We start from the raw sequence: 12,184 nt of genomic DNA, 5'->3' as shown, positions 1-12,184 counted from the left end.
ATAAAAAGAAGGAAGAAGTCTTTTCTTCTTTCACTTTGGTGTATCTTTCCATTGCAATTACATAGTCTTTTATAGGCATAAAAAGTAAAGATGATGAACATAAAGTAGGAGCTTTAATCTTTAAATTATTCACAACATGAACATTCAATGTACAAACTATGATATTCACAACATGAGCATCCAATTTAGCATCCAATGTACTAATTATTTATAACATAGCTCAATATATTATTTATAGCCAAGCCGAAAAAAGACAAACTCAAACTAAACACGCTCTTCGAAAATTGTGATAGCTCCTTCTTTTTAGGGAAAAAATTCAATAATATATATTAAGCTAGCGTTTGGACATAAATTTAGTTAAAAATTAAAAAAATAAGTTTTTGACTATAAGATTAAAAATAATTTTTGAAAATTAAAATTATATTTGAACATACATTTTACTTGAAAAGCGAAAACTAACTTTAGGTGCCATTTCTACATACCAGTAAAGAAAAGGACATGACTCCTCGATTTACTCTTTCAACAACAAAGCCACCTACACGCCAACAAAACATTTACAACACTATAACAATAACCCGTTAAATGTCATTTAAGTATTTGTTTATGTTTTATTAGTGGATCATTTTTCGCATCATTTTCCATTTTCAACTATGAAAACAATTCAGAGTGATATCCTATTTCTTAAACTTCTATAATTATTCCTACTATATTTTTTAATATGAAATCCCCCCCCCCCCACCACCAAACTCCCCCTCCTATGTGTACATGTTCTTTGTAAACTAACCTCAACCCCTTTCTCTTTGGGGAGGTTTTCGTGGTTCTCCACCTCTAACTTCTCACTTTTTCTCTTTCCCTTCTTGGCCTAATTTTTCTTCTTCAACTCTCTTTGTACCATCTCATTTGCCACCTATCTTACCTTCTTTCTCTTTCTCCTTTTTTTCCCTTTTCATTTCTCATATTTTCTAATTGATCCATCACCTCTCTAGACCTTTCTTCTTCATTCAAACTATATTGTTTTTGCATGGTTGCTTTTTTAGTTATAACATGTTTATTATACCTACAATGCTTCAACAAAGATAATGATGGCCAATGCAGCAGCAAGTTGAGAAGAATTAACAGCTTTTATATAAAAAGGTATTTTACTCAATCCCTTCCACATTTTCAAATTTGGTTTTTCTTTTGTACATTTCAATCCCAAAACAGAAACAAGAAAAATGATTCAATCTTTGCATTATGCAAATTTGGTTCTGTATATTGAAAAGTGTAAATGTCAAATTTTTATTTATTGTGTACAATTTGTTTGTATTTTTTGTTAGGCAAAGGAATTGGTTCTTCACATTTGTGTGGTGCTTCTATCTGTGTTCTGTTTCATATCTGAGCAGAGGGTTATTGTTGCCTTGGAGTTTTGCTCACTCTTCTATGGGAACCAAAATGAAGGGGATCTACAAATATATCTCTAATATTTTTGGTAATTGCCTTTTTTTCTTTAGCCCCATATATTTCTATGGTTTTTTTTTCCCTTTCATTTTGAGTTAATATTTTGACTGGGGGTAAAATTGGGTTCTGATTACAGTTGTGAAGGAGAGGGAGATAGAGATAGGATATCCAACTGATGTAAAGCATGTGGCACATATTGGTTGGGATGGACAATCAGGCAATGCCCCCAGTTGGGTATGTCTTAATTTCTTCATCATTCTTTGGTCCACATTTTGTTTGAAATGCTTTCTTCTTTTTCTCATGACTAATATTTTGTTGTTTGTTTTGGTTATTTTTGGAACTTTATAGATGACTGAATTCAAGACTGGGCCTGATTTTGCAGCAACTTCTATTGGTAATTCTGGTTCTGCACATTCTCCATGGGCATCTCAAGGTTAATATTTTTTTGCTTCTAAAAATCCCTCCCTTTCCCTCTTGTGTGCTCCTTTCACTACCAAACATCTATGTGACAATCCAAGAATAATGACCAAAAGATATGTTACGACCTATGTTGCACGGACTCTTCAAAATAGTTGCCGCACCCGTGTCAGAAACTCAAAAATGCACTACCTTTGGAAGATCTGGCACACACCCATTGACATTTTTGGAGAGTTGTAACATAGGTTACAACACTATATGATTTTTTAATCTATTGAGTAGTTGGAATCATTTTGAAATAATCAGAAAGAAAGAACAAAAATAAAACAAGTGAAGTGTCTGATATGTTGCTTTAAAACATGTGCAGTGTCCATAATCAGACAATGGCAGTAGGGTTTTGTCACGGGTTGAGTTGTAATTGAAATATGATAAGCTTGTCCTATGTTTTGTACTAATGTGTAGAGAAATCTATTAAAAAGGACAGGGCAGTTCTTTCATTTTGTTTTTATTTTTTAATTTTAAATGGTCTGTATTTCATAGGGGAATGTAAATTTATAGTATGTTTTAAATGTGTAAGATTGCAACTGACATAATTTCAAGTGTCATTTGAAATGAATTAATCTAAAATAAGGATTGAAATGAAATGATAATTTAGTTTGCATTTCAAATCCAGTTTCTATTAGGTAAATCTAAGTAGGTGCAAAAACTTTAAGTTACACAGGGCCAAATCCCTCCATCCAAAGGGACCCTAAAAGATTCTTTGCCTCAAGCCAGGGAAAGCTTTGGTCTTTTTTAACTTGGCACCAGAAAGGGACAGTTTTTATGTGCTTTTTTAGAATAATGTTAGCTGTTAGCTACCAAGTTACACCCTAATTTAGTAATTTCATAACATCTTGATACCAAACAATCCTCTGTGAAAAGGTTAGAAAAGAATATATATATCTTTGTAAATTATTCTTTGAGTCAGAATCATGGAACAGAGAAATCTTTCAATTGACTAAACAAGCATTTCACCCCAATTAAGCTTTCATCTTAGTTCTCATTGAAGCTAAGCAAATCCAAGTTTCATTAAAAAGTCTGTGTTTTTTTTCTCTTGGAGCAAGAAAGCAAGCAACTAGTTCTTCTAATATTTACGGCGCACTCCTTTGACTTACCATTATCACTTATTTTGACATGAGACATTCAGTGTGATAGGGAAGTGCAAGTTTCTTGATATATCTTGAAACAACTTTGACGCGAAAAATTTTCTATTTCAAACACTGACGTGCGGTCTGTTTATAGATCATTCAAGTTGGTTGTGTCGCTCTTTGTTTATATCTTTGAGTGAGAACTCTTATAATAAATGCCAAAAATGAGAAACGTATTACTTGAAGTGCCCCCCGTAAATGAACGTTTAACATATCATGTGATGGACTGATTTCTAATGCCAACTTCTGGATGTATTGATATGAGTTAATTCACGAAATTTTGTTATAGTAGATGTACCAATCCTGATTTTTGGTAGAAACTTAGGTGTTGTTTCTTGTGTGAAATTTATGCTTTTTTCCGCATCTTCTTGACAGATTACACAGAGTCAATGAGACAGCAACCAGCATCTGAGCTTTACAGGGACGTAGCACCTCCTAAGAAACAGAAGCGGAGGAAGGCCAAGTCAACATCCTCTCCCAGGTCAGGTTCATCATCCTCATCAAGGTCATCACGAGTGGAGAAATCCAAGGCTAAATTCGTCGAAGGCAATGCTAAACCAGTGAACATAGAAGTGGCTTAATTTTACAAACTTGTAGCTCAAAATTGCAGAGAAAATTCTGTCATTGCCTAGCTATTGAAGTTGTTTATAGTCCTCATGAAAGGATTGAAGAGAAAGGCGAGGAGGGTATAGAAACTTGCGTAGATGTAGAGATTGTCACACTGAAAATGTTATTAAGAATTACGGAAGAAAACTAAAAAGTAGGAGGGCATAGAGATGTGAAACAGAAGGTGAAAAATCTAACTCCTAAAACCAGGATAATGTTTTGGGAGAATTATAAATTCTTTTTCCTCTTTTTTTTTTCAATTTATTTTTCTACTAGTTTTATCTTTCCTCTTCTTGGAACTAAGACGAGGAAGGATCGTGTAAAGAGTTGAATCATTTAGCCTGTTGGTTGAAGATTGTGCTAATGCTAATTATTTGATTTGAACAAACTCCAGGGATTCTTTCATACTCTTGGTGATGGATAAGCTATTGTTTGGACCTCAATGTCTCTAATAGAATGTTGCAGGCTTCCTTATAAATCAAAAAGAAAAAGAAAAAAAAAGAATGTTGTAGGATTATATAATCTGAAAATTTTGGATTTGATCACATATACTATTAGTACCAACTGAATGAAGCAGCTAATATACTGCAGATTGAAGTCCTTCAATTTGTATAACTACTAAATAAGTTTCACATACCTTTGATGAGTAGAGTGGAGAATTGGACATTTTATTTTGTAACCTAAAGGAGTTACCCAAAGGAGTTCATGCCCCTTTGCATAAAATCATCTAACAACAATATACTTAGTGCGTACAGAGTGCTCGGCACAGGCTGTAGCGGTTGCGGGTTTTCCTGAGTTTCCAAAAAAAAAATATGGCCTGCCCCTGATTCTCCTTTTATTATCACCTAATAGGAAGTGACTTTTTTTCCGTAAATCTTTCATTTTTGTTTATTTTTCGCTCTAGTTTTTTTAAGAATCCAACTGGAAAAGGGTAAGAGAAACATAATTTCGACACTTATTCAATATCATTATCTCATGACGAAGTCAATTCTTAATATGATTTAGGCCTAATTCCAACAACAAAGAAGTTAAAACTCGTACCTTTCACTGTCAGCAGATCTGATTAGTTTTAGACAATTAAAAAAATCAAGGATGGAGGAAAAAAAACAGAAACGAAATTAAGGGCTGTATATTTTATGTAAGAATCAATACTGCTAAGTGATATAAGGGAAAAATAGTCAAGTTATTTATAACCAAAATACAAAAAAAAAAAAAAAAAAAAAAAAAAAAAAAAAAAAGTAAAAAGATTGAATAACCGTTGGTAGTTTGGTCCCGCCATTTCAGTCGTAGCTTACATGGAGGAAAAACTTTCATCTGACTAAGTCTTCACTTAATTCAAGATTATCATCCCAAATGTCTCTTTCTCCTCTCTTTTTCCCCCTTTTTTTCTCCTTGTTTCCCAAATCTTGAAATCTGATTGACACTTTTGAAAGTTGGAAAAACAGAATGAAGATGGTCTCAAAAACCACAATCTTTTACATAATCTTGTTTTCTGTCACTATTAAGGCACAAGATTATGATGGTAATTCACCACCTGCACCTCCCCCTGCAGAAAATGAATGCAATGGAATTTTCTTATCCTATGTATTCATCTCTAGAACCAAAGAGCTTCCCCACTTAAAGAATGCAAGTGCACAAGCCTGGGCCTTTAAAGCTATGGCAACAGTACTTAATGCTGGTATATATGAGCTCAAGAACTGGAAAATCTTCATCGGGTTTCAAAATCGCGAACTTTTAGTCTCAGCTAGTAATGCTGTGTTAGTAAATGGTGATGATTTCCCAGCTCCTGTTGGTAATGGAACTTACTTAGCTGGCTATCCTCAGACAGATTTGAAAACGTCGATTGATACTGCTGGTGATTATACACAAATTCAAGCCGAGATTGAGTTAACAGGTACTCAGTTTGGAATCAGGCCACCGGGTTATCCCATGCCTAAAACTATTAAGCTTGTCAATGATGGATACAAATGTCCAGCAGCAATTCGAAAATGTAAGTACGAAATTAGCTATGTGAATGAACATTTTTGTTTGTTTGAATTTTGAATCTTCAATTTTGTTTGTTGTGTGACAGCAACGACACTGCACGTTTGCTGTGTGAAAGATCCAAAATTTAAGGCGAAGAATTTCACAACCAAGTATTTCCCACGCCAAAATGGTGATCTTTTGATCTCTTATGATGTTATGCAAGCCTATCCGAATAACTATCAAGCGCAAGTGACTATACAAAATAATAATCCTTTGGGACGCCTTGATCAGTGGAACTTAACTTGGGAATGGATGCGAGGAGAATTCATCTACTCAATGAGGGGTGCATATACTCGCAAAAAGGACTACTCGGATTGTGTCTATGGTGCTGCAGGACAGTACTATCAAGATTTTGATTTTTCTAAAGTACTGAACTGTGAAAAGAAGCCAACTATAGCTGATTTGCCTCCGGATAGAGCTCAAGATAAAGATGTTGGGATGTTACCATTCTGCTGCAGAAATGGTAGCATCATGCCAAGTGTAATGAATGAAACCAATTCAAAGTCTGTTTTTCAGTTACAGGTATATAAGCTTCCACCAGATTTGAATCTAACAGCTCTTTACCCTCCTGAGAAATGGAAAATCAACGGTGTTCTTAATCCGGATTATAAATGTGGACAAGCCTTAAGAGTAGACGAGACACAATTCTCGGATCCAAGTGGACTTCAAGCTACTGTCACAGCTATTGCAAGTTGGCAAGTAGTCTGCAATATTACCAAGCCAAAGGAAAGAGCCAACCGGTGCTGTGTTTCGTACACTGCCTATTACAATGACTCTGTTATACCCTGCGGCACTTGTGCATGTGGCTGTGATAGTTCTGTTAAATGCAATCAAAAAGCACCAGCACTTCTTCTTCCCCCAGAAACACTGCTGGTTCCATTCGCAAACAGAACAGAGAAATCCGTGTATTGGGCTAAACTAAAGAACTATCATGTTCCTAGGCCTTTACCTTGTGGTGACAACTGCGGAGTTAGCATAAATTGGCATGTTGATTCAAACTATAAAACAGGATGGACTGCTCGGATTACTATATTCAATTGGGAAGAAATCAATTTCGTGGACTGGTTCGTTGGAGTCCAGTTCAAGAAAACTGGTTCTGGCTTTGCGCAAGCTTACTCTTTCAATGGAACTTTACTTCGAAATATGAATGACACAGTTTTCTTGACAGGATTACCTGGTTTAAATTACTTGATAGCAGAAACAGATGGACAAAAACCTGGAGACCCTAGAGTACCTGGAAAACAACAATCCGTCCTTAAATTTGAGAAGAAACGTTTAGGAGTTATTGATATAGTAAATGGGGATGGATTTCCAACTAAGTTGCTATTCAATGGGGAAGAATGTGCACTTCCCACTCATCTCTTGACAGCGGATGGAAGAAAACGGCGTGTAAATTCTTGGCTAATCGCCATCATAACGTTGTTAACCTTCTTGCTGATTCTAAAAGACCTGCAATGATTGAAAGCTGATCATGGTTTTGGCTGTACATTTCAAGGAAATGGAAGGAGATTCTCAAGTGAAACTTAGAACTGACAGTCTATCTTTGGAAATTTTCCGTTTCTAACCTCACATTAGTATACCACCATATTCAAATATGATAAATGGATTGATATTCTCAGTGTTAAGAACACTAGAGTCACGAATTGCAGAGTGATTCTTGAGGCTGCTGGAAATTAATGCAAATTGAAGGACTGCTAAGGGAAAATGAAGAAAGAACTGAGTTGCTTCATCCAAGAGCATGATCTAATTTGTGTCAAATTTGAAGATCATAAGCAGGCCAAGTTGTATTGGTACCCTTATATTTGTTCCTTCCTAGTCTCAATTGTGTTCAGTGCTTGGATTTTAAGGATCAAAGCTTCTCCTAAAAGAGAGTTTTCAGTTTGTAAGCTAAGCTCCATCTATCATATGCCTTTTTCCAGATTGTGTGAGCAAGATTTTCTTATTTCATGGCAAAGGTAAACTTTTTTTTGAAAAGGAAGTTTGTAATATAAAATGTAAGTAACGTTTCTCTTAACCAAAATAGCAACAAACAAACAAAAAAAAGGAGACAAACAAAATTGTACTTCATCAGTTAACTTATGTAGTTGATGCTAATGGGCTAATTCAATTAAGAAGAGGTTTTTTTCACTTTTAGCACGCGCCAGAAATTATTTACATTTGGTCGCTCATGTACAGAAGATGAAGGTAGCAGAGATGAGGATGTTGAGATGGGTGTGGGGTACACCAGGTTAGATAGGATCAGAAATGAGGTTATTCGCGACAAGGTGGGTGTGGTCCCTATTGAGGACAAGATGCGGGAAACGCGGCTTAGGTGGTTTGGTCACGTGAGGAGGAGGAGCACAGACGCCCCGGTGAGGAGGTGTGAGAGGAGTAAAGGTAGGCCTAAGAAGAGGTGGGGAGAGGTGATTAGGCAAGACATGGCGCAACTTCAGCTAACCGAGGACATGACCCTTGATAGGAAGGTATGAAGGTCGAGGATTAGGGTAGTAAAGTAGGTAGTCTAGAGTGTTCATAACAGTAGTATTGGCACACAGTCTTGCTTTCTGTTGGTAATAGGTTTTTATGACTAACCGTTGTTTTCTTTCATTGTTGATCACCTTATTATCTTGTTGTTTTTATTCTGCTTTTGTATGGATTTTTGGTACTATCCTTCTTATCTATATTTTCATTAATTTGGTGCTTATGCTTTCTTGAGCGGAGGATCTATTAGAAACAACCTCTCTATCCTCACAATGTAGGGATAAGGTCTGCGTACACACTACCCTCCTCAGACCCCATGGTATGGGATAATACTGGGTATATTGTTGTTGTTAGAAGCCGAAAAAGTGTATAATTTTTGTATATAACGTACAGAATGCATATATACAAAAAAAAATATACAAACAATATACATTGTTTGGCTATTATTCTGAGAGCGGCTACACGGTGTAATTTTTCCATTAAGAAGACTAAAGTCCAAAAACACAGTTTGGGCTTATTCTCTGGCCGGTCCAGGCTCGCATTAGACACAATCCGATGGGAGTGGAGTGAAATTTAAAAATAGCCAGATTTACAAGTGGTAATTGAAAAATAGCCACAGTTTCAAAAGTAATCGAATTTTAGCCACTTTTTATGTAAAGATAAATCTAAACGAAAACATTGTTCAAAATCCGAAAATAATTCCAGCACAATATACTAGAGTTCGAATTTTTTACATGTGAACTTCCAGCATAATATACTAGAGTTCCAGCATAATATACTGGTCCATCATAATATACTAGAAACATATACATAGGTGCTCCAATATCTAGTATATTGTGCTGGAACTTTCCGTGTGCTGAGTTCCACTTTAATATGCTGGAAGTTCATACATAGGTGCACCAATATCTAGTATATTATGCTGGAACTTTCCGTGGTGCAGCAAAATAGTGATTATTTTTCAATGACTTTACAAACGCTGGCTATTTTTCAATTACCAGTCCGAAAACTGACTAGCCCGTGCTATTTTTACACTAAAAACAAAATTGTACTTCATCAGTTAACTTATGTAGTTGGTGCTAATGGGCTAATTCAATGAAGAAGACTAAAGTCCAAAAACATAGGTTGGGCCTTTTCTCTGGCCAGTCCAGGCCCGCATTAGACACAATCCGGTGGGAGTTGTATCTTGTTGCATTTATGCTTGTGAGAGGGCAACATGACCATTGACCAACTATCTTAATGAAAATATAGTTGAAAAAAATAAAAAATAAAAATGCCCTACATACATTTTTCAAAAATAAAACATATCCCTGTTCAACAACACAACTATGCATTAAATAAATGAAGCTTTGCATTAATATTTTTAGTGATGATTTAATTAACACTTAGTTTGCGCTTGATCATTAATTATAATAAGCTTTATGTTTACCTTTCAACAACAAAGAAATGAAAGACATTGTTTCACAGTAAATATCAATGTAACACTCCAAATCTCGCAATTGTTGCTGTAGGAATTTAGATCGGATAGAAAAGAGGCTTTTGGAGGAGAGTTTAAGAGCCAAAGAATGAAGTTATGAAAACTCAAATGATTATTTTCTATCGTGGTGGATGGATATTCATGCGAATATAGTATCTTTTGCATAAATTTCTATATATATATTAAGAAATTTATTAAATTCAAAAATATTTGATTGTGAACATAATTACTATCGTATATTATCTTTGATGTTAATATAGGAATCTATAAACTACAAATATCTTCTGGTGAGATAGGCATTTATAGAAATCAGAGTATGAAAATAACTTCTGATCATCCTAAGTAGTCCTAATTAATAACAAAGTCAGCAGGCCACAAAAAGAATAAATGGGAAGGAAGGAAGGTTAATTTCAATATATAAGTATTTAAATATAATATATCCGAATTCCAAAGAAATGTGGTTGTGACTATGAAGTGCAGTTGGGATTTGGGAAAAAAGTAGGCAAAAGCTGATTTTAATTAATGCTACACATTCCAATTTCCATGCTTACTATGGGGAACTTTAATTTGAAGGTGACTTGCATACATTTCTCCGTTGGAAATGTCTTAATTGACATCTACTACAACTAATTATTTTAATGTACTCTATCATTAAATATACATTACCATTTTTTATTCACCACATAGCTATCCTTATTTTAAAAATTTCTTTTCACATAATTAATAGAGTGTAGGAAAGTCCGTTGGACACCAATGATTCAAAGGCAATAGGTGTTTGACTCAAAGCATATTGGAACCTTTTGGACAAATTAATTAAAAAATGAAGGGGTAAATCTTAGTTAGACATAATAAGTTCCAGATTAATGAGCTAATTGAAAGTATAGTATACGAGATAAAATAGAAGTAATCGATCTTTATTGAATCTCTTCATTGTGGCTCCCATTGATTAATGGGAGGGGTAGTTTTACATGTTTTTCTGGAGATTACTCCTTTCTTCTTCTTCATTGCAAAGATTACAAGGAGAGAACTCAGGAGAGAGGATGAAGAGAAGGTCCCGCCCAACTTAGGTTTTTCCCTTAGGGGTGGTTTGGTAGGATGTACAAGAATAATGCGGAATAATGCATGGATTAGTAATGCATGGATTAGTAATGCATGTGTTAGTAATGCAAGTATTAGTTGTGCATATATTATTTCTTATCTACTGTTTGGTGTGGTGTATTAAAATTATAATGCATTGCATAATTTTTAAGAAAAATAATTGTTTACAAAAATGCCCTCCATATTCTCTAGCTTTAAAGGACTTTAAGAATAATTTTATCTATAAACATACTAATGCATGCATTAATAGCCTTGGTATTACTAATGCCATGGTTTTGTATGCATTACTAATGCATAGGATAATACCAAGTATGATGTATAACTAATACAGGTATTAGTTATACACATGTTGAAAAAATGTACCAAGCAAGGTATTGATAATGCATAGAGCTAATGCTTGCATTGTTTTTCTAATACCTCCTACCAAACGCCCCTTACTATATAGAGTCAAGGGACCTTTGTTGTTTACTTGGTCTGACGCTCTCTCACACCAAGTCTGCCTTAGTCGTCCTCTAGACGTTGTTTCTCCTTGCTCGACAAGTATCGAGAGTGCCGGATATAGAGTAGGCCATGTCGTCTTTTGTTGTCTTGCTGCCTGGACGAGATGTTGGCCGGTTTAACCGCAACGGTCAGATTTTGACCAATACATTTAGTCCCTTCGTCTGTCGAGGTCGTCCCCTGTCGGGCCAGACAGACGGATCATGAGCGCTATAACTTCGAGAGAAATTTGACTTCTCATTCCTTGGCTATGCTTCTTGGGTTTCAAGTGAGGTGACGGTGTTCTTTTGATATCCTTAGACCGTTGCGGCTGTTTCGGAACCTAAACTTCATTTGGTATTAAAGCGTTGTTTCGTGATTGCCACCATTATGACACACGTTCCCGGGGAACCGAAACGTTCGTGCCCTATCAAATTCGATTGGTGACTCTTGGATTTCGTGCTTGGGGGGATTTATGTCTCTTATAAATAGGAGGAATACATCATTCGATTGACACACTTCTATGCCTTGTGTTTGAAAGAATTTTGTGAATATACTCTCTTCCCGATACTTCGAATTTTCATTCGCCCCCATTTAACTGAAAACTTTCATCCTTCCTTTCCGTTGTCTTTTTGCCACACCATCTTGGCGAAATGGGTGGTGATTCTTCTCGCATTGATCTTCCTGTTACAATTCCGACACCAGAGAATGATGCTCTGGCTACCGAAGGAGTAGAAGTGATGGAAAATGAAGAGGTACCATCGGTAGTCGAGATCTTACCTCGTCCTGGGAGAAAATAGAACGATTTCAACGATTGCACCGAGGTGGAGACGGAACCTGTCCCTTCTGTTATGAAAGAAGAAGACATTGCATAGTTGAAAGCTAGGTGGGGGATCCCCGGTTATATTGACATGCAACCGGCGATAGGGAATGACATAGTTCATTTTGACCGTCCTGGGTACTGCGTGTTTTACGTCTACCCCTTTCTTATTGGGTACACACT

The 12,184-nt window shown here is 35.8% G+C and overlaps 2 protein-coding genes across 2 annotated transcripts; both read left to right on the top strand.

Moving 5' to 3' along the window:
- The first annotated feature begins 750 nt into the window (after window positions 1-750).
- Window positions 751-4,090, top strand: LOC107762188 (uncharacterized). Its single transcript, XM_016580525.2, has 5 exons — window positions 751-1,134; window positions 1,317-1,468; window positions 1,574-1,671; window positions 1,786-1,870; window positions 3,417-4,090. Exons 1-5 carry the CDS (start codon window positions 1,022-1,024, stop codon window positions 3,620-3,622), a joined length of 654 nt encoding a protein of 217 aa, XP_016436011.1. The 5' UTR covers window positions 751-1,021; the 3' UTR covers window positions 3,623-4,090.
- An 892-nt stretch (window positions 4,091-4,982) lies between these two features.
- Window positions 4,983-7,589, top strand: LOC107762189 (COBRA-like protein 10). Its single transcript, XM_016580526.2, has 2 exons — window positions 4,983-5,637; window positions 5,719-7,589. The coding sequence occupies exons 1-2, from the start codon at window positions 5,094-5,096 to the stop codon at window positions 7,128-7,130; spliced, it is 1,956 nt and encodes a 651-aa protein (XP_016436012.2). The 5' UTR covers window positions 4,983-5,093; the 3' UTR covers window positions 7,131-7,589.
- Window positions 7,590-12,184: the final 4,595 nt, after the last annotated feature.

The sequence above is a fragment of the Nicotiana tabacum genome, chromosome 3, assembly GCF_000715075.1.
Source record: "Nicotiana tabacum cultivar K326 chromosome 3, ASM71507v2, whole genome shotgun sequence".
Lineage (NCBI taxonomy): Eukaryota > Viridiplantae > Streptophyta > Magnoliopsida > Solanales > Solanaceae > Nicotiana > Nicotiana tabacum.
Note: the sequence above shows the minus strand (reverse complement) of the source record. Positions and strands in the feature narration are given on the sequence as shown.

Bases quoted from the DNA above. Each gene is read 5' to 3' on its own strand.
- LOC107762188 (XM_016580525.2), top strand. From the start codon at position 1,022: ATGGTTGCTTTTTTAGTTATAACATGTTTATTATACCTACAATGCTTC. The intron at 1,135-1,316 runs GTATTTTACTCA...ATTTTTTGTTAG, and splicing joins AACAGCTTTTATATAAAAAG to GCAAAGGAATTGGTTCTTCA. The intron at 1,672-1,785 runs GTATGTCTTAAT...GGAACTTTATAG, and splicing joins CAGGCAATGCCCCCAGTTGG to ATGACTGAATTCAAGACTGG.
- LOC107762189 (XM_016580526.2), top strand. From the start codon at position 5,094: ATGAAGATGGTCTCAAAAACCACAATCTTTTACATAATCTTGTTTTCT. The intron at 5,638-5,718 runs GTAAGTACGAAA...GTTGTGTGACAG, and splicing joins TCCAGCAGCAATTCGAAAAT to CAACGACACTGCACGTTTGC.